Source organism: Narcine bancroftii, chromosome 4, assembly GCF_036971445.1.
Source record: "Narcine bancroftii isolate sNarBan1 chromosome 4, sNarBan1.hap1, whole genome shotgun sequence".
Lineage (NCBI taxonomy): Eukaryota > Metazoa > Chordata > Chondrichthyes > Torpediniformes > Narcinidae > Narcine > Narcine bancroftii.
Window position 1 is genome coordinate 306,901,052 of NC_091472.1, and position 23,077 is coordinate 306,924,128.

The 23,077-nt window shown below is 38.9% G+C and overlaps 1 protein-coding gene across 1 annotated transcript in view; it reads right to left on the reverse strand.

Moving 5' to 3' along the window:
• The window catches only part of LOC138762481 (titin-like), a 383,050-nt gene that overhangs the window by 48,232 nt on the left and 311,741 nt on the right, over positions 1-23,077 (reverse strand). Inside the window, 28 exon segments of the mRNA XM_069936233.1 lie at positions 80-382; positions 478-1,065; positions 1,154-1,450; positions 1,541-1,738; positions 1,819-1,923; positions 2,015-2,602; positions 4,873-5,160; positions 5,270-5,560; positions 5,683-5,970; positions 6,766-7,071; positions 7,166-7,468; positions 7,559-7,855; positions 8,110-8,397; positions 8,533-8,832; positions 8,943-9,245; positions 9,332-9,631; positions 9,761-10,036; positions 12,335-12,637; positions 12,746-13,045; positions 16,691-16,975; positions 17,089-17,409; positions 17,504-20,470; positions 20,561-20,854; positions 20,956-21,255; positions 21,340-21,621; positions 21,723-22,031; positions 22,131-22,433; positions 22,726-23,025. Coding sequence (XP_069792334.1) covers positions 80-382; positions 478-1,065; positions 1,154-1,450; positions 1,541-1,738; positions 1,819-1,923; positions 2,015-2,602; positions 4,873-5,160; positions 5,270-5,560; positions 5,683-5,970; positions 6,766-7,071; positions 7,166-7,468; positions 7,559-7,855; positions 8,110-8,397; positions 8,533-8,832; positions 8,943-9,245; positions 9,332-9,631; positions 9,761-10,036; positions 12,335-12,637; positions 12,746-13,045; positions 16,691-16,975; positions 17,089-17,409; positions 17,504-20,470; positions 20,561-20,854; positions 20,956-21,255; positions 21,340-21,621; positions 21,723-22,031; positions 22,131-22,433; positions 22,726-23,025 — 11,283 coding nt within the window.

The following is a 23,077-nucleotide window of genomic DNA, read 5'->3' on the forward strand; positions in this document are numbered from 1 at the left end:
TTAAATTGAATTATGTGTCGATTCACAGAACAATTCTCCAAAATCTATTTAAAAATAGTGATGTAAATTTAACCCTCACATGCTACATCTTTTGTCAGTACTGATTGTGATGGATCACTTGGTGGGCCAATGCCTGCTTTATTCTCTGCAAAAACACGGAATTCATATTCAATTCCTTCATTGAGTCCGGTTACTTTATGTCGCAGATCTGAAATTGGCTTCTTTGTTACTCTAATCCACCGGAGACTTCTTTTCTCTTTACGCTCCACAATGTACCCTGTGATTTCACTACCACCGTCATTAGTAGGTCTCTTCCAGCCAACAGTAACAGTATTCTTGGTAACATTAGTCACCTCAGGCCTTGCAGGGGGACCCGGAGGACCTGAAAGAGGAATACCACAAAAGCAGTTGACATTGCTATTAGGAACGATATATAAAAATAGTGCAAAGCTTCATATTTTAAAATGAATGGATTACCAAAACGATCCACCATCTTAACAGGTTCTGCCTGTGTTGGCTCGCCAATCCCGTATTGATTTACAGCAGAGATACGGAAGATGTATTCGTTTCCCTGTATCAGTTTGCTTGCCACATATCTGCAGCTTGGAACATCTTCAGCGACCAAAGTCCAGAGAAGACGACTAGTTTCTCTCTTTTCAATTGTATACGATTTAACTGGAGAACCTCCATCTTCAGCTGGTGGTAACCAATTTAGGGTGACTTTCTCAGATGAAACGTTACTTATTTCAATAGGGCCTGGAGGTCCTGGAACATCTAACACTTTCACGTGTACATTTTCTTCTTTGGTTCCGAATGGATTGCTTGCAGTAATAGTATATTCACCAGAATCTTTTCGAGTAGCATACTTAACAGAGAGGGTTGAGCTTGTTGGAGTTTTTTCAATCTGGACAATGTCAGAAACCTTGAAGTCTTTCCCACCCTTAGACCACACTGATGTCGGTAGAGGCTTGCCGAGAATACTTGTAGCAGTGATCGTAATCGTATCACCAGCTTTAACTGTTAAGCCTTCTTTAACTGTTGGATCGATCACAATGGTTGGTGCCACTATGGGGTTTAAAAAAAAATACGTTAACATTTCATTTTCATCTTTAATCATATGATCATGGAAGGGTGAGATGAGAAAATTACATACCAAATTCATCCTGGCAGATAATAGTTCCTGTTGTTTCAGATGGAGGACTAATCGCTCCTGCTGCATTCTTTGCCTTTATTCGGAACTCGTACTTGCAGCCCTCACTAAGGTCATTAACAGTAAAAGCACATTCTTGAACATTAATGTGGTTTGCTTTCATCCAGGACTTTGAAGGCAGATCACGTTTCTCAACAATGTAGCCGATTAGTTTGTGACCTCCATCGTATTTCGGCTCAGTCCAGATTAATGTCACAGAGTGGCGGGTAACATTAATGACTTCAGGTTTTCCAGGAGGATCTGAAAATAAGAATTGTATGTCAGAAGGTGATTTGTGTCACGTATAATTTGGAATAATACACGAACAAATGTGCATTTGTTTTCACTTACCGATTGGATCAAGAGTAGTTACAGGATGAGATGGTCCACTTGGTTTGCCAATACCAGCTAAGTTAATTGCCATAACTCTAAATTCATATTCAAGACCTTCAGTCAGGCCTGGGACTCTAAGATCCTTCATTCTTAGTGGTGTTTTACTTGCTCGCTTCCAGAGGAGACTGTTTCTTTCCTTATATTCCACATGATAACCTGGTGCAATAAAGATATAAATGTTATAAAATTATATGTATTTAACGATTGGTTTAAAGGAAAATATTTACTCCTTTCACCTGTGATAGGGGATCCACCATTCCTCTTTGGATCCAACCATGTGAGGGAGACAGAGTCATGCCTGACGTCAACTATTTCTGGTGGCAAAGAAGCATCAGGCACATCTGGAGGAAGGGGAAAGATAAATAATTATCAGTTTTAACATAAATATTGCACTGTAATCAAAATGTAGTTTTAAAATTGACTGACACCTACCAAATGGATGCCTGGCTATGACAGGGTCAGATTTTAATCCTTCTCCCACTCCATATTTATTTTCAGCACTGACTCTAAACACATATTCTGTCCCTTCATGAAGCCTTGTAATTCTGAAAGTTGTTCTTTGCAGAGCAGAGGCACATGTCACCCATTTATTTGTGACATTATCCCGCTTTTCCAAAATATAATTAGTAATTTCTGCGCCACCATCATCCTTGGGGGGGCCCCAGATTAAAGTAATTGCATCTGCTGTCACTTCATTGAAACGTATTGGAGCAGTTGGTATTCCGGGTTTTCCAACGACTTTTATGAATAGTGAAGCTTCTTTAGTGCCAGCAGAATTTTTCAAGTTAATCGTGTATTTTCCAGCATCATTCTTTTGACATTCTCGGACTGCAAGGGTTGTACTAATTGCTGTGGATTCCACAGATACTCTTCCACTTTCTTGTAGCTGGTCTTCACCCTTTCTCCATGTTACTACCGGTGTAGGTTTACCACTGATTGGAATCTTAACACGGATATTACTTCGCTCCTTGGCAATGTATGTCAGGTCAGGAAGGTCTCTTAGATCAATATTTGGTGGAACTGTCCAGAAAAAGAATAGATTTAGCTTAGAAAATTCAATTTTAATTTTTTTTTTACAATTAGCTTTAGAAACTCATTGTTTTGTATCAATGATAATCCAAAATAATTTTAAAAAGTAGTTTTAAGACAATTACACTTTTCGACTTACTGCAGCACCGTACCCTACACTTTTATTATTGCAATACCTGCTGTATTTGATCATGCGTTGTCTTGCTGAGAGAGCACACAAAACAAAGCTTTTCACTGCATCTTCGTACACGTGACAGTAAACAATTCCATTCCATTCAATCATCAGAATTAACTTAGCTTGGAGTGATTTTGTTAAACAATATAAATATTATTTCAATATTTAAGATCCCAAACTAGCAATGACCAGATATGAACATACAATATGAACATATTATGTATTTGGCCTGTGTCAGCTTTAATAATGGGCAAATAGTAATTTATTAAGCTTGTTACTCTTTCAGAAATAGTATGAACATCATATAACATTCTTCAACAACAACAAAAGTATGTCATTTCAGGTCATTTTGAAGTGATTCATTGATATCCTGACCAAAATTGCTCTAACCTCTCTTCTTCTGAACTCAATGCAATCCACTTGATGAGGTCCTCCCATGCTTCTAATTCAAGAACAACGTCCTCCCTTGATATTTCTTCAGATTTGAATGATTTATGGATCTGGACATTCAAATTCATTTGTGACTGTCCTAGTCTCTTGCTATTAAAATATTTGTCTGTCTTAGTTCTCATTTATCTATCTTGTGCATGATGTTATACCATTCTTTCTGGAACTCTGTGGTATTAATACTGACGGATTAGCAAATATGACTTCATAGTTTAATCTACTGCTGATAAGATCCCCAATTAATTTCAAACATTTTATATAATTATTTTGGTTTGACTTCAAACCTGTTATTTGTCACTTAGATTATTGTATTGGGGGCCATATCATCCAATTGGGCAGCTGCCCATGACTTCCCTAAATTTTGAAATATGTACTGTTATTTGGTCTTCGGTAAATTTAGGCTGGGCCTCCAGAAAATATACCTTTCATCTGTGCATAAAGGGTGACCTTACAACAAAATTTTACAGGTAATATTTTTGCCCTCGGACGTTACTGACAGAGAAACTGTGATCTTTCTTGGGTGAGCCTTGTCTCATTTGGAGAAGGACCGCAGAATTTAAATTCCATTGTTTATTCTCATGTCTATGAAGATACAGTTTTGTGTGCTATCCAGTCAATTGAATATCCAGATGGTACAGCAAGTGTGAGAATGAAAAATCAGTGTTACAATTAAACGAAAGTACAGGGTATACTGTCACATAAGATAAATGGGCAGGGTATTGTGTTAAAGAGAAAATTATAGTTAAACAGGGCAACGCATCCTCTCATATTAACTGTGGTCCAAAAAGTCACCTAATTACATCAAACAGGACACAGCTGCTGAATATCATGAAGGATTTTCATGGAAGGCAGATAAGAGAAAAAAATACATTTTTACCCTCATCAATATTTTCCCTATTATATCCAAGACTTTTGCCTCAAGACCCTAAATTCCAGACCTTTCCCCTCCAAGAGCCCATTTGCTTCTCCACTTTGGCACCCTTCAAATTTCAAGTCCCAGGTCAAGCTAATGCTGTTTGGTCTAGTATCTAACTTACACAGGGAGGTAATTAGTAACTTACATTTACTAATTGGAGGGGGTGAGGTGAAATACTTCCCTTTTGCCTTGGATTTTGTTAAAATTCTACCTGTGGAAATGTGAATTACGGCAATGGCATGCAGTTAATGATTCACAATTTTTATATCGTTGATTTGTAGGTTGTAGTGGTTGCAATATTAAATGTTAGAGTGTCTCAGTTAGTATGGCAAACATCTCACAGTAATAAATGTTCCAGCTACATCTGGGCATCAGCACATAATCCAGGCTGATGCACGAATGCAAAGATAATAGAGGGAAGCTCCATTAATTTGCTTAGATGTTGAAGAGCCTGCATGATGTCATTTATTTGAGAAGTTTCCTGAAAAATATTTATTTTTTAATGAACAAATGTGATCTTACTTTTCAATAATTCACACCTGTTATTCAACTTGTATTTATTCCAGGATAAGTGATAAACAATAGTCAATTCACTGAGAACAACCTGTCATGTGGAATAATATGAACTTTTCTTCCTCAGTACCTGCTTATTCACATGCTGCTACATCTGCATACATTAGAGTACATTTCCTCAGTTAGTACAGTAATGTGAAAAATACTCACCAACTTGATCTTTCGCCACAATTGTAATTTCACGTGGTATACTGTATCCTGCGTCATTTTGTGCTCTGACTTTGAATGTGTATTCTTGCCCTTCGTTCAGATCATTAACTGTAAATTGCATATTCTTCGATCTCATCAACTCACACCATGTGTCCCCTTCAAGCATCTTTTCAACAATGTAGCCAGTAATTCGGGTTCCACCGTCACTAATTGGTTTCTTCCATACCAAAGCGCATGATTTCTTTGAGAGAGCTGCAGCTTTCAAGTCCACCACTGGCCCAGGCTCCTCTGCATTAAGAAATTGTGTAATTTTTAGCGGAAAGGAACTGCAATATTCAGTTTTCTGTTTGAAATATAATTGTGTTGCACCCCTGAAGGCATAACTTTTATTCCTCACCTGAAGCTTTCACAGCATCTTTTGTCTCGCATGGTTCACCAATGCCATAGTCATTTTCAGCCAGAACTCTGAAGTAGTAATATTTACTTTCTTCCAAGTTGATCACCCTGAAACTTGTCTTGGGACATTCAGTTGCCACAGTTGACCATGCCTTTCTTTCAGCATCTCGTTTCTCTACAATGTAATTTTTAACTGGACTGCCACCATTGATAAGAGGAGGATCCCAAGACAAAACTGCGTGATCTTTAGCTGTGGCCTTGACAATAAGATTAACTGGAGGACCAGGTGTGTCTGATTAAAAATGGAAAAACAAGTAAGAAGCTATCTCATTGGGGGGGGGGGGACCCCCAATTCCAAACAAGAAGCTCCAAATTAGTGAAATATCACATTTTGTGGAAGAATTAGCCACTTACCGAGAACCTTTACATTAATTGTATATGCCTTTATTCCACTGCTATTTTCTAAAGTTAAAATGTACTTTCCAGCATCATATTTATTCACATTCTCACAGTACAACATTGTGTCATAATCTGAAGCTCTGATTTCAAGTCCTTGTCTATCCTTGATGTTGGCGTCCACTTTAGTCCAAATAATCTTTGGTGAGGGTCGACCTCTCACTGGCACATAGATTCTCATTGTGACACTAGCACGCAGAACAAGTACCTTCCTCAGGTCAGCGTCCAGATCTGCTTCGGGAGAAACTGTTCAGAAAAAAAAAAACAAACAATGAGATCTCTCAAAATATTTGGCCTGCGCATCGTGGTGCTATACATTTGACAAATCACAGAACTAGAGTCAACTGCCTAGTATTGAGCAATATAGGACACTTTGGAACGCTCCTTGTAAAACAGTGTAGTAGCAGGGTCTTTGTATATCTTTAAGGAACTGGACTTAGAATCTTAATAAGGAAGCAATGAAAGGTTGAAGGGATAAACAGGAATGTACCACTGAGGTTGCAATTAGTGCAGCCATGATCTTTTGATTGAAGGAACAGATCTAAGGAGCTGAAGGCCCTACTCCTAATTTTCTTATTTACCATGCTCAGGAATAGCTTCCAATGCAAACCTTCCTATGGAAAGTAACTTTCCACCCATCAATTGCCCTGATGACCTTGTGGGCAGCTCATGCTGTCAAAAGACCAATCGCATCTTTTTTAATGTTAGAAATATTTAGGGATGGGGTTAGAACATAAACCCTAAAAATAAAACAGCTTCAACTCAATGAAAAATATTTCTATTGGGTAAAATGTAAAAAAAAAATACCCTCACATTATTTAATTGAAATTTTATATTTTTGTTCACATGAATGGGGCTGTGTTTAATTCACCAGGAATGGCTGATGTAAAGCTGAGAAGCAAGATCATAAATAGGTGCATATAGTCCTTCAGCACTTGATGCCGACCAGTGGACAATGCTGAGCAGTTGATCAGATGTGTCTAATGTGTTGGGTATTTTACGAGACAATATTTAATTTCTTGCACATGCCATTAAACTTACTCAATATGTCTTTGGCTGTATGTTTTTCAGGCACTTCACTTGGATCACTGAAGCCTATTTTGTTAACTGCACTTACGCGGAACTGATATTCAGTTCCTTCACATAGTCCTGTTACAGTATAGTGTGTGTCACAAAGAGTCTTTGGAATATTGCATTTTATCCAGTTTTCACCATCAGCTCGTTTAACTTCCACAAGGTATCCCATGATTGGACTGCCACCATCATATGCTGGTCTACTCCATGACAGGCTGATGGTGCTATGAGTTGTATCAGTCACTTTCGGGAAAGCAGGAGGTCCTGGAGGATCTAAATGAAAATAAAATAATTTGCATGAAAAAAAAATCAAAAATTAAAGTCTATAATACAATGTCTGTGTGTACGTTACCATATATCTGCTTACATTGAGGATCAAAAGCAATTGCTGCTCTTGAAGATTCACTAGGTTTGCCTGGTCCAGCTTTATTCAAAGCAATAACTCGGTACTCGTATTCAGTTCCTTCCTGAAGTCCTGTGGCTTTAACGGTTCTTTCCAATACTGGTTTCCTATTGACTTTTGACCAGCTTACAGCACTTGCCTCGCGTTTCTCCAGTAAATATCCAGTCACAGGAGAGCCACCATCATCTGATGGGGCCTTCCAGCTAACAGTCATATGATCTTTTGTGATGTTGCTAATTACTGGAGGATCACATGGCCCAGGTACGTCTGCAAATAACGAACAGTAAGTATTATAATATTTTAAATCATCATACATTAAAACCAAAAACAATTAAAAAGCCAAAATGTTTTATTTACCAAATGGATTCTTAGCAACAACTGAGTTTGTCATTATTGGGTCACCCACGCCATACTTGTTTTCAGCGCTGACACGGAATTGGTATTCGTGTCCTTCAATCAGTTTTTCTACACCGCACTTTGTAAGTTGTACATTGGCAGTAACTTGAGCCCAGTTAGGTCGGCTTGTCTCACGTTTATCAATAATGTAGTTTGTAATCTCAGCACCGCCATCTTCAAGGGGAGGTTCCCAATCCAGAGTAACACGATCTGAATAAATATTGCTAATTTTGATGGAAGCTGGTGGACCAGGTTTATCTATTTAAAAGAAGAAAATAAGATGCATTAACATTTTATTAAGTATGGTTTACTTGAGTAAGTCGATTTATTTAAAAATAATGTTTACTTCCACTTATTCTCAAGGAAATTATTTCTTTCATTCATTACCTTCTCAATAAATATTTGTTATTTCATTAAATATAGATGAACATTTACAAGCAAATTTTACAAAACAACTGTATAATTAACATTATATTCATACATATATTATATAAGATATATATTTATATTACCGAGTACTTTAAGTTTGACGTTGGCTGATTTGGACCCGCTCTGGTTTTCTGCAACAATTGTGTACTCTCCAGTTTCTTTCCTTTGGACACAAAATAATTCGACTGTGCACAGATTCCTGACTCTGGCCATCTTAATGCCTTCAACTGGAGTTATTATTTTTCCATCTTTCTTCCATGTGATCTTTGGAAAAGGCTTTCCAAAGACATTAGCATCTAGACAAACATTGGATCCAGCCTTTACAGTAACCAGAGACTTCATTGACACACCCAAATCAATCTTTGGTGCAACTGTAAATCGACAAAAAGCATTAGTGTGAATTTTTTTTTCCTTCCTATTAGTCTGCTAATTTATTTTAATATCTTTCAATGTGACATCAAACACATTGGAATAAAATATAAAATAAGTCAAGATTAATTTGTTACCATGCTCTGCCAGGATGGGCACTGGGTCTGAAGGTTCAGATGGCTTGCTCATATTAATTGCGGTCTTAGCAATAATCCTAAATTGATACTGGACACCTTCCTCAAGACGAGTAACAGTGAATTCCTCATGAGGTACATTTTGATAGTTGGTATTGCACCGTATCCACTTATCACCAGGTAATTTACAAGCTTCAACATAATATCCGATTAGTTTGCTCCCACCATCGTGCTTTGGTCTTGCCCAGACGAGAGAGACAGAATTATTAGTCACATCAACAGGTTCAGGTTTGCCTGGTGGATCTGTTGTAGAATATCAATAGATGATTATTATTATATGCAAAAACAGTAAAATTTAAATTTCCTTATTAAATTAATTCAATAGCTATTTTCAATTTTTCTGGGATATTTACCGACAGGCATCCTTGCTATTTCAAACTCAGTTGGTTTGCTAGGTTTGCTAGTTCCAGCTCTGTTCAGGGCACTGATTCTGAAGGTATATTCTAGCCCTTCAATAAGACCTGAGCACGGGTACTCAGTAGTACGGACTGAAGAGTCATTTGCCTTTACCCAAAGAAGACTATTCTTTTCTTTCCGTTCAATAATATATCCAATAATGGGACTACCACCATCACTTTCTGGTCTGTCCCATCGAACAAACATGCAATCCTTGTTCACCTTTGTGATATGGGCATTCTTTGGTTCACTTGGGACATCTGTTGACAAAAGGAAACATTCATTATTGGCAGATTTCAAGCAAGATTTTGAAATCTTAAGAAAAACGTCCAATTTCATAGCTTACCAAATTGATATCTTGCAATCATTTTGTCAGAGGTAAGAGGTTCTGAAACACCAAATCTGTTTTCTGCACGAACACGGAACATGTACTCATTGCCTGGGATAAGTTTGCCAATTCTACAGTTGGTTTTAGTTACAGAAGCAACGGCTGTAACCCAATCTCCACGGCTTAAATCGCACTTTTCCACAACATAGTTTGTTATGTTGCTCCCACCATCTTCAAATGGAATATGCCAATTAAGACTGCACGCATCAGCGTCAATTTCTGTAATGTCGAATGGAGGTTGTGGAGGTCCGGGAATATCTGAAAATAAAGTAACCGTCGAGACAGATTAATTAACAATGCTTTTGTATCAATCAATTCATAGAAAATGATTTACTCAGCTCGTGCAAATTCAAAGGATTGTACGTTTACATAAGCCAAGGTACAAACCCATTATCACAACTCGGATTTTCTGGGAGGTGATGCCACAGCTATTTTCTGCTGATAGACTGTAGAAGCCACTATCTTTCCTGGTAACATCTTTGATGATGAGCACAGATGTGTCCTTTGTCTTATGCACAACGAGCCGGCTAGACGGAACTATGATTTCATCACTCTTCATCCACTTGCAAATTGGTGCAGGCTTGCCAGCTATGTGAGCCTCAATTCTGAGCTTCTGTCCAGCTTTGATGGTTACAAATTCTGGCATGGTAATCTTTGGTGGCACTGTTAGAAAAACAACATGGCATTAATGTTACCTTAAAGCAGGGAAATACACTTTTGCTATCATTTTTCCAGTATGTGACAATTCTAATCTCCAATGAAATGCAGGCAAGATTGTGAACCAGCAGAACTCACTCAGGAAATTGGTTCAATTTGTCATCCTATTAAATTACTTGAAAAGTTTTAGTGTGTGTATGCATGTCTACGCGCACACACACATGCACACGCTCACACTCACAATGTGGTGATACACCACTAGCCGACTGCAGGGGGCGATCTCTGTACTTGCAGGAAAACCACGGGAGGACAGACCACACCTGGCTGGCTGTCAGTCAGCCGACCTGAATAGACCAAAGTCCACCCGGCCGGCTGTCAATCACCGCCCGGGATATAATCCTGAGCCGGCCCCTCCCGAGCCAGTCACTCGGGAGCCACCAGTACAGCTACCGCTGTAGCAGAGACTTTTAACTAAATAAAGCCTGTTGTACAGTCTTTCTTGAGTTTTGTGGCTGCTCACCGCTGCAGCCGTGCATCACAGACACACACACAGATTGAAGGTGGCAGCACTGACGGAGCTGCAATGGCGGCCGCTGGTGCAGACATGCATGGACCGAGGGAGCGGAAATCTATATATATATATATATATATATATATATATATAGAGCCACCCAATCGACTGCCATCAGCTCTGAATGGGCTTTGAACGGCCCATTGAGGGAGCTGATAGTGGTTTTATTTTGAAATCCCATGACTACAGGTCTGTAGTTAATTGGCACCAGCCACAAGAGGAGGATTAGAACAGGGCACCAAAGGACGGGAAGATCATTCACCATCTGAGAGGGAGAAGCAGAGGAGATGGCCCTCAGCTCCAGTGACCATGGCAGCAGGCCTCTGCGGCTGAGGAACAGTGCACGTGGCGAGCTGCTGGCGACTCGAGGTGAGGAACCTGTGGAAGCTGTGGGTTGCTGGACACTACTCGAGGTGGCTGGAGGCACACCAGGTTTCGGAACCAGGATGCGAGGAGGTGCCGATGGCATTGAAGGGTTCGGAGGTTTGGATCTGCAGCTCGGGTTGCTAATGGGTTGGACTGGACTGTTTGGCTGCGGAGGCTGCAGAAGGACTGGAGGAGAATCTACAGAGACTCAGTGACCCTGGGGGATTCTCCTTTGCTTCTCTCTCTCTCTCTCTCTCTCTCTCTCTCTCTCTCTCACCGTAAGTCTGTAGGAGGCACTTAGGCAACTCCTGCAGGTGGTGAATCTGTCTACCTTTCAGCAGGCAAAGGGGAATTTCATATAATAGGACACTGTTTTATTACTATGAATATAAATTAAATCTTGAGTGAAAGAGTGTGGGTGTGGGTGTGGAGGTAGACAGATATAGATAGCTATAGATCTTTTTTTTCTCTCTCTATATATATATTATATATATAAACACACACACACACACACACACACACACACACACACACACACACACACACACACACACACACACACACACACACACCTAAATATATATAAATATTTCAGGCCACCACTCCATTGGACCCCTAAGTGAGTGCTGCATTGTTAGAAGTGACAAAAGGATCTTAAATTGAGGCTCTGTCAACTCAAAATTTCATTCAATATTTACTGTTGGTGAGATTTTGCCGAGTATAAAATGGCATTGGCTGGTCAACAAAACTGCTTATTTTACATGACGTTTCAATTATTTCTCTGATCTGTAAAACATAGCACAAAGTTGCATAGGTCGAATTTTAAAGACCAACCTCTCATTTCACATGTGAAGAGAGCAGAAACAGACTTGTGAGAACCTTTTCAATTGCCAGCTTGAATGTACTTTCAGGAGGGATTAAATAGAAGTTCAATACCCTGCTCAAGTAGACTGGACACTATTTACATATGAAATTAATTGTTGGAGGATGAAGCCAGCACAACACTAGAGAATCAAAGATCCTGATTCTTAAAAGCAACCTTGGAAAGGACTATTTTTTTCAGTAAAGGAGGAACCTGAAAAGTCTGACAACCTGTCCCGGACCCCACTACTTTCTTCTGGCCTGCTGCTTTCCTGGAATATGTTCTCCTCTCTCAGCAGAAAATATTTCACTGTTGGAAAGCAGCAGCAAAAGTTGGGTAACATCATATAAATTAGGCATTAACCTCAAGGTAACTTGAGCCTGATGACAATTGTAATATATTAATATTTTGCTAATATGACATCCTCCTTCACAACATTATGATTTCAAAAGTTTGTTTCAATTTTAATAATTTACTCAAAAAGAAATATATTCGTTCTACTTACTCAGTTGTTCTTTAATTTCAAAAACTCCTTCAGTTTCCCTGGGCAAGCTGGCACCTACAGTATTTCTAGCTGCAACTCTGAATTTGTATTTAATTCCTTCCCTTAGACCTGTTACAGTAATATTCAGATCCTTGATTATGGAGTATTGTGTCCAATGTTTCTCAGATTCGCCTTCTTTCTGATACTCAACGATGTAACCATCAATTTTAGCGCCTCCATCTCTTATGGGTGGCAACCATACTAATGAAGCACAATTCTTTGTTATATTCACAACATCTAATTTCCTGGGTGGATCTGGTTCACCTAAAAAGCAAGTTACAAACAATTATTTAACAGAACAAATTCTAAAATATAATATAATTATTTGTATTTCTTAGATTAGTTGGGAAAATACAAACATATTATACTTACTGACTGGATCTCTTGCTAAAATTGATTTGGGAGTGTCCTTTGGAACCCCAGGACCATATTGATTGACAGCTATTATTCTAAAGTAGTATTCAGTTCCTGGTACTAGACCCATCACTTTAAAACTAGTTTTCCTCAAATCTTGCACAACTTTCCCCCAGGATTTCCTGTCTGCCTCGCGCTTCTCCAGAATATAGTGTGTCACTGGACTACCACCATCGTTATCAGGCGGTGACCACGACAATTGGCATCCAGTTTTTGAAACATCTGAAGCATTAAAATCAGAGACAGGCCCAGGTGTATCTGGAAGTAATTAAAATAAAGATCAATACAAGGTAAAAAAAAAACCAAAACCATAATTTTAGCACATCACAGCGCTTCATTAAGATCATCAGGTATGTGTTGTCAAGTTAGATGAATTTAGTTAATCTCACTCCCCGACTCTTCTCCAATTTCCTTGAAATTTATTTTCCTTCACTCAATTTTGTTTTGAATCTGTTTTCAATATCAAGCAGTACATTCCATATCCTAACCAGTATTTCTCTTGTTATTTTTTCTTTTTAATTAACTTTAATGTGTCATTAATTAAGTAAAATGACTCTCAAAGTAGGCAAATGAACGTAGTAGATCAGTTACAAATACAGGCAGTGAAAAGGCAGATCGAGCTTAATACAGACGTGAAGTGTTTCATTTTGGGAGGTCAAGTGGAAGGGGAAAGTACAAGGTTAATGGCAGGACTCTTAAAGTCATTGACATGAAGATGGATCTGAAGCTGCAGGTCCATAGGTCCTTCAAATGGCTATACAAGATTGTCTTCGTTGGGCAGGGCATTGGGTAAGGAAGTAATGCTACAGCCGTATAAAACTTTGGTTAGGCCCCATTTAGAATAGTATATCATTCTAGTCTTTCAGTTACAGAAATGATATGGAGGCTTTAGAACGGGTACAGATCAGGATGTTGTCTGGAATAGGAAGTCTGAGCTATAAGGAGAAGCTGGGTTGTTTTCTCTGGAGCATTTGAGAATGAGGGTTGACCGGAAGAGGTTTAGAAATGATCAGAGGCATTGATAGGGTAGACATAGGATCTTTTCCCAGGGTAAGAATGTCACATACTTGGAGATGTGTGTGGGATGGGGAGAGGGGAGTGGTGGGTGTCTGGACTAGTGCTGAATGTAGTGGTGGAAGCAGATACAACGGTAGTGTTTTAGAGACTTCTTGTTAGACATATGAACATACTGGAAATATATATGCATCTTGTGCAAGAAGCAACATTTTAGTTTAAATTAGGCATCGTATTAGGTGTGGACATGTAGGACGAATGGTCTGTTCATGTACTGTTCCATGTTGAATTGATTAAAGCTATTTTAACTGCTTACCAAATATCTGATTATCAGTCATGTATATTTGAATAGTCAAGGTGCATGGCCACCCATTGCATAAAGACTTGTTGTCATTCATGGAAAGCTCTGCTTTATGGGAAGGTTGTGACAGCGACACAGACCACAAAAGGTTTCTAGTGAACACGAGCAATAGTGTTGAACATTAATTTCTTTGTAAATCTATCCTGGCTCTTCAAAAGACTTATTTAAAACAGAATCATTTCACGTGTTTTTGGATGGAATATCGGTGGCAGTTAGCACAATGCCTTTACAGTGCCAGCAATTGGGACCAGAGTTTGAATTTCATGCTGTCTATAAGGAGTTTGTACGTTCTAACCCGTGTCTGCATGGGTTTTCCACGGGAGCTCCAGTTTCCTCCCACCTTTCAAAACCTGCAGGGGTTTTCGGTCGATTTGGCGTAACTGGGTGGCATAGACTCATGGGCCGAAAAGGAAATTTAATACACTTTGGGTCCATTTCATCTATAATTTTGTTAATATTGTGACACCTTCTTCTTGAAGTATTAGTATTTTCCTTATTTGCATGTGCTAGACTTACAAAATATTGAGCTATTTTCAAAATTTCAGTATGTTGCTCTATACTTCTGTCCACGCTGTTGATGCCATTACGAGCAGCAGTGGTTTCAGTACTAAACTCTGTAAAAAATACTGTATCCTTCCCTCCAGTCCATAACCCTAACATATTGCAAAGGCTGCAATGACTTATTTTATTCCAATATAGCTGACAAACCTTTTATGTGTTACTGTAGCGTATCAAAATATATATATAAAACATAAATTATAAATTACAATGACTTTAACTGTTATATCATCAAAAATATCAATCAAGTTAATAAAATACAATTTGCTTGAAACATGTTGACGTGAATAATTTTGATATTAATATCCCCTCCCAAAGCATTATTATGTCTATTCAGTCATACATTAAATTGTCTGGCCTGCAAATGTCATGTTTATCGTCCCTCAATATTTTGGACTAGGGTCCTGTGGCATCATCCCTCTAATCTTAAGAGAACTGGAAACTATCTTCCATCTTGAACAATGTGAGACTCGACATTAATACTTTGAACTTTTTCTTCCAAATCTTGATGTTTTCTTTGTATTTCTTTAACGATTTCATATTCTGTGTTAACCTTTAATTCTGAGCTCTTAATACCTTATCTTATTAATTTTAACTCTTCCATAATCATTTTAACAGGACTTTTAAATGACCTAATCATCATCTTCTTCGTCGTCGTCGTCGCCTTCGTCTTCTTCTATTAATTTTTCTGAGCTTGGGCCATCATCTTCATCTTTCCCTTCAGTTTCTTCTTGCATTTCTTCCTTTTCCAAAGTCGTAGTCGGTTTGGAAGAGCTTCTGAACATTTCTTCAAAGGCCTCCCATTCGCGGTGACTGTGCATGCGCAGTCGGGACCTTCCCCCTTCCGGGTTTGTCCCAGTGCCCCGACTGCTGGGAGGCCAACCTGGAGGTTCTCTTCGCATGAAGAGACGTCTTCACTTCAGGTCCCAGCTTCTTCAACAAGGTCGGCCCTTCTTTTTCTTCTCTTTGCTTTCCTTGCGTGCTCTCTGTTATTTCTTCAATGCCTTTATCTTTTTTTGGAGGCTTCTTCATGCTTTTCTCTAGACTATTAATAGTCTTTTAAATGAGTTTTAGTCAAGTCCTTTTTTTGTCCACTTCTTTTTAAACTTTTTTTCAGGCGAGCCAAAACTTACATCTTGGCTCTATGTCATCAAGTAATGTCTCCCTATTTACATTATTTTTCTCAAGAATCTCATTCAGATTGGGTGAATAAGCAGAGAGAGTTCTGCCTACTTTATCCTTAAGATCCTGACAACTTCCCTATTTCATATGCTTTGACTAAAATACTTCCTGTTAGTAAATATCAATGCCAAATTCTTCAGCCGATAAATTTCATATTTGGTCCCTTTTATTCCAAACCTATTGTTAATTCCCTTTTACCTTAGCTGACAATCTATTATTATTACTGAATTATTACCCCTTTTATTTTCTGCTACACTTGATCACTATATTTTATGTAGTCAGCCTGATCTACAACTGAAATCCATCATAGGCCCCTTTTTTGTGCTTCAACTTCTACTGAGACCAGCATTGGTGTAAAACATAATCTGCTGGAGGAACTCGCGTTCCAGCATCTGCTGTGTTCTGTGCATGCTCAACATTGTTCCTGTCTTTCACTTTATGATCAGCTACTCATACTACCACTGAATGAAAGCCTTTCTAATGGCACCATTACATTTCTACCTAGCAGCATACAACTCCAATGTACCTGAGCAATCTCTCCTCAATTTCGTGGAGTATTTTTATTCAAATTGTTCTTTGTCCATAACTATTATTTAGATATGATACTGCAATGACCAATATATGGAAGAATCCCCAAATACTGCATTCTCCACTTGACCCATTTCATTACCCAAGTTTAGTTCCAGCAACTTATTTCTTTTGGGACAATAAATCTAGTAATCAAGATATATCTACATATCACAAAATCTTCCCCATGGTCAAACCAAATCAGAAAAAAAGATACTTACCCAGAACTTTAACATTCACAAACACAGCCTTTTCACCTGCTGCGTTTACAAGAGTCAACGAATATTTGCCAGAGTCGTCACGGGTGCTATCAGGAATGACAAGGAAAGTCATCGTGTCAATCAAGTCTACTTGACCTTTTCGAACCACGTTGTCTATTCCAATTTTCCTCCAGGTAACTTTGGGTGCTGGTCGGCCTCTGATGGTGGCAAACAATCTGATAGGACATCCTGCTCGGACAGTTAAAACCTTTCTCAGGCTTGCATCTAAATCAATTTCTGGTGGTTCTGGAAAAAAAAGGCATTTTATGACAGAAATTACTTTCTTGTGAAAGGAATGTTATCATATTGAATATATTTTATTGGACCATAAAGAAAAAAAGGCAATAGGCAGTGCATACCTAAAATCTCCTTTGGCGATACCGCTTCTTTAAGTTCAGCTGGGCGGCCCATTCCGACCTGATTCTGTGCAGAAACCTTAAATTCGTATTCTTGTTTCTCATCAAGACTGCTCATGGTGAACTGAGTTACAACTAACTGAGCTGCAACATTACACCTTGTCCATCCTTCTTCAGGAGATTTGCTGACACCTTTCGGTCTCATTTCAATGACGTAACTAGTTACGGGAGAACCACCGTCATAAACAGGTTTTGTCCAGCCAAGAGAAATAGAGGTCTTTGTACTATCAATCACCTTAAGGCCACTTGGAGGACCTGGAGGTTCTGTGTACAGAAAAACAGAATATCAATTAGGAGAGTGTGGTGTGACTCCAAAATTATGTTTAGAAAATCAATTTAATGATGAAAATATATATACCCATAGGATCCTTTGCTAATACTGGTCTTGAAGGTGGACTTGGTTCTCCTAATCCAACTTCATTTTCAGCTTTGACACGGAACTGGTATTCATGTCCAGGAATCAGATTTGTAACTTTCATTCGCCTTTCTGGGATTGGACTCTTGGTGACTGCCACCCATCTAAACGATCGTTTTTCTTTCTTCTCCAAAATGTATCCTGTGATTGATTTTCCACCATCATCTTCTGGTGGATTCCATACAACGGTCATTTCTTCTTTACTGATTTTTGTGACATCTGGTGCTTCTGGAGGACCAGGTCTATTAAACTGAGTCTTAGCTACAATTGGCTTAGTTTCTGCTGGTGGACCTGTACCTATTTTGTTTTCTGCACGCACTCTGAAAATGTATTCATTTCCTTCAATCAGACGAGTGACATTTGCATATTCATTTATTATAGAAGTGGAACATACAGACCAGACCATTCTCTTGCTTTCACATTTTTCTACAACATAGTTTTGAATTTCACAACCACCATCATCTGCTGGTGGGTCCCAGCTGACTCGACACCTATCACTTGCAATGCCACCTACTTTCAGATTTCTGACTTCACTTGGTACATCCAAAACATTCACAGTAGCATACGCTGTAAAGGAACCAGCTGGGTTGGTTGCTGTGATTGTATATTTGCCACTGTTCTCTCGCTTAGACTTAGTTACAGTTAATTTAGATGCATCAGTAGTTGTTTCAATTTTAGCCTGAGGTAATCTGCTAAGATCAATTGCATCTTTGTCTTTTACCCAAGTGACTTCTGGTTGAGGTTTTCCTCTCATAGCAGCTTCAATTCTGAAAGTTTCACCTGCTTTTACAATTAATGTTCCACTAAGCTTTAGATCCAAGACTGGTTTCTGCATTTCTAGCTTGACAATTATATAATCAGTCTTCACCCAATTGCTTTCACCACCTTCATTCTTGGTTTGAACTCTAAACTGGTAACTCTGGTTCTCAATACATTTGTCAGCCATGAAACTTGTCTCTCTAATACTTCCTTTATGCAATCTTTCCCATTCATCTGAGTCCTTTAACCTCCTCTCAACATGATAGGATAGGTTAGAACTTCCACCATCATAATCGGGTCTCCTCCATTTAAGTTGGACAAATGTCTTCCCAACATCAGCCACATGAAAGTTTTCTGGTTCTCCAGGCTTTTCAATAGGATCAATGGCTAAGATTGGGGTTTTAGTTTCAATTGTTGGACCTAGTCCAACTTTATTTTCTGCACACACACGGAAGAAGTACTCATGATTTGTTGTTATTTGAACTTTGGCCACACGTTTAGTCAAATCAGATGAGATCACAGTCCACCCTCTCTGGCTCGGTTGACGGCTTTCTGCAATGTAGTTGGTAATTTCTGAACCACCATTGTCATCTGGATTATCCCAGGATAGCACGCAGGAATCTTTAGTGACATAACTTGTCCTGATATTCTTGCAAGGACCTGGTTTATCAAGAACATTGACAGTAACAGCAGCTTGTACTTGTCCGCTATTATTTTTAGCCACAATATTGTATTTGCCATGATCAGCTCTGGTTGCCTCTTTAATGAATAGTTGTATAACAGGATAGTCATTATGAATCTCTATTCGTTTGCTCTTAACAAGGACCTTGCCTTCTTTTGACCATGTAATTTCTGGATCTGGTCGGCCCTTAACGCGTCCTGTTATGGGAATTGTTTGTCCAACACGAACTGTGATTAGATCATGGCAAACAATATCAAGGTCCAGCTCTGGAGGCCGAAGAATATCTTTTGTAATTACAGATTCTGGCAGCTCTCTTGGTTCACCTTCACCAACGACGTTGGCAGCCTTAATACGGAATCTGTATTCATTTCCTTCAATGAGGCCTGGTACTCTAAAGGCACACTGTGTAATTAAGTCATCCTTATTAATTCTAATCCACTTTGTAGTGTCCATTTTCTGACATTCTACAATATATCCCAAGATTGGGCTTCCTCCATCATTGGTGGGCTTTGTCCAGACTAAGTCAACAGTTTCTCTTGACTTGTCTTTCAGTTTTGGATTAATTGGTGGCCCAGGTGGTCTTATAGGACGGATTGCCGAAATCGGATCAGAGATGGGTGATGGTTTGCTCAGACCAGCAATATTTTCTGCAAATATTCTGAATTCATATATGTTCCCTTCAAAAAGTCCAACAGTTCTCAATTTTAGATCCAGTACTGGTGTCTTATTCACCCGGATCCATTTACCATTTTTTTCCCTGCGTTCCATAATGTAACCAATGACTGGACTACCACCATCATACTTTGGTACACCCCATGAAACGGTGACTGCATTTTCAGTGATGTCATATGTAGTTGGCTTAGTAGGAGGGCTTGGAACATCAAACATATATTTGGCTATTGTTGGTTTAGACTCCAATGGTTCACCAATACCAACTTTGTTTTCAGCTCGAATGCGCATAATATATTCAGAGCCCTTTTGGAGACGTGGAATTTTAGCTTGGGTACTTGTGCTTCCAGAGCTAACAATGCCCCAGGTTTCCTTCTTAGTTTCTCGTTTCTCAACAATATAATTCATAACAGGGCTTCCACCATCGTCCTTTGGTGGACGCCAAGAGATGATCATGTGCTGTGGTGTGACTTCCAGGATATTGACTGGACCAACAGGAGGGCCTGGAATGTCCAGGACAATCAAGTGCAGAGCCACTGACTTACTTCCAGCTACATTGGAAACCGTAAGAACATATTCACCAGTATGCTTTCTGATACAATCCTTAATTGTTAGCACTGTAGAGTAGTTGTCAGTATCAATCTTGAAATTGCCTTCTGATTTAAGTTCAGTACTGTCAGTGATCCACTTGACCGAAGGAGTAGGAATGCCCCTTATCAAAGCAGGGAGTCTGACTGTGCTGCCAGCCTTCACAACAAGACCTTCAATCAAGCTTACATCGACTTCCACCGAGGGTGACACTACAATACAAAAGGATGAATGATGTCATGGGAGTGCTAATGAAATAAAGAATGATAGGAATGGGAAAAGAAAAGAAAACAACCACCCACCTAATTTCTCCTGGCATAGTATAGGCACAGTTGTATCTGGACGACTAAGCCCAGCTGCATTTTGAGCTTTAACACGGAAGATGTACGTCTTTCCCTGTTCTAAACCAGTTACAACACATTCAGGTATGCTAATTGTTTTGAATTTATTCCAATCTTTTGCTCCTTCTTCCTGGTATTCAACCAAAAATCCTGTGATTTCTGAACCCCCATCACGATCGGGGTAGTTCCAAACAAGAGACACTTCAGTCTTATCCACATCAACATGGTGCAGGTTCTTAGGTGGGCCAGGGGGAGCTATTAAAAAATAAGATAATAACCTGATAAATTAAATACTGTGGGTAGAAATATTATGAGCTTTAATGTGAAATTATAAATCTCAGCCAACTTCAACTTACATATTGGATCAATCGCCTTAATAGGTTTTGTTGATTCAACAAATCTACTTCTACCATACTGATTTTCAGCGCCTACTCGGAACAAATACTGGGTCCCTTCCATTAGGTACTTGGCCATTATGCTGTGCTTTTTGGTTGTGGATGAGATGGGGATCCACTGAGGAGCTGCAACATCTCGTTTTTCAATTATATAGTTGGAGATAACAGCACCGCCATTGTCTTCTGGTTCCTTCCATGTCAGATAGCACGAATCACTTCGAACTTCACTAATATTCAAGTTACGTGGTGGACCAGGTTTATCTGGAAAAATTAACCATTTCCTATTATTTTAATTACTGAACAAAAGAAAGTTGTTCCACAAGCCTCATGTTCCATTCTTCTTACCTAATACAGCCACAGTACAAGCAGTGCTCTTACTTCCAGCTTCATTTTCAACGGTTAATGAATAACATCCACTGTCATCTCGGACGGTATTAAGGATTTGAAGCTTGCTGCTCGTGGGAGTGGAGTCGATATCAGCTTTAAGTGGTACTTCCTTGTCATTCTTTTTCCAAGTAACTTTTGGAATCGGCATTCCTTTTATGGTTGCACTGAGAGTTAAGATTGTTCCTGCTTTTATGTTAAGACTTCGAGCCATGTTGGCATCTACAAACAATTCAGGAGCCTCTGTAAAGTTTTACAGACACAAAATCAGTTACACGGAACGGATTAACAGCGAAACATTTCAATGGGGAATGATCTGCATGGAAATCCTGCAAGTCACTTACCAAGCCTGTCTTTTGCTTGAACAGGATCATGAACATAAGCTGGATCTGATGCACCAGCTTGATTGACTGCTACAATCCGAAATTTGTAGGTATCACCTTCATTAAGACCTGCCACCTTAAAGTTAACACCAGGACAGGAATCTGGTGTTTGATTGGCTTTCTTCCACTCTTCATCACCAACTTTCTGGTATTCTACTAAATATCCCAATATTCTGCCTCCTCCATTGTGGCGAGGAGGATACCAAGATAAATCAACAGTAGATTTTGTTTTGTCTACTGCTTGAGGTGTAATAGGTGGGCTTGGTTTAACTAAATGAAAAGTAAAATAGTGGTCATAATAAATCTTGCAAATATATCACAAATTGTTATTTCAAAGAAAACAAAAAAAGGAATATAACTTGTTTATACCAATTGGATCTTTTGCAAAGAAAGGTTTAGATGGCGGACTAGGATCACCGACTCCTATTTCGTTTTCTGCTGACACACGGAATTCGTATTCACAGCCTTCAAGGAGTTCTGTTACAGTGAACTGGGTATCTGGGTAAATTGGCTCTTTGGATACTCTTAACCAGCGATGGGACATGGTTTCTTTCTTTTCCACAATGTATCTAATGATAGGCTTGCCGCCATCCCGTGGTCTATTCCAAACCACCAGAGCAGAATCTTTAGTAATATTTTTTATAATCGGTTGTTCTGGTGCTTCAGGAACCCCTTTGAAAAAAGAATTAAAGTTGTTATGTAAAGAACACAACCGGACTCCTCACTGCTACACAACTATTTATAAACACATTAATAAATTAACAAACAGAATACATTTAAATAATATTTTATTTCAAAAATAAAATAGTCAAGTCTTTAATTACAATACACGATGAAAATATAGATTGTCATATTTTGGGTAACCAAAGTTAGAAAATACACCAGATTTTTTATTTGCTTTTCTCCGTATTTTATTTTTGCCTTCTGTTTAATCTTTTGGACAATTCTAAAATCTTGCACTTACTATAACGATCTTTGGCTTTAACTTCTTCTGAAAGCAATGGATCACTGATTCCAAACATGTTTTCTGCGTAGATACGAATAATATACTCTCGGCCCTCAATTAACTTTGGAACTTTACAAGTTGTCTTTGTAGTTGAAGAAGTAACAGGCATCCAGAGCTCACGGTTTGTATCCCTCTTTTCAACAATATAATTAGTGATTACACTGCCTCCATCATCAAGAGGAGGTTTCCAGGAAATATCCATCCTGTCTCTGTGAAGTTCATTAAAAATAACTGGGCCAATTGGAGGTTGTGGACGGTCTGAAAAACATAACGTTTGCTTTCAATTCTGTATTCTAGTTCAATATCACCA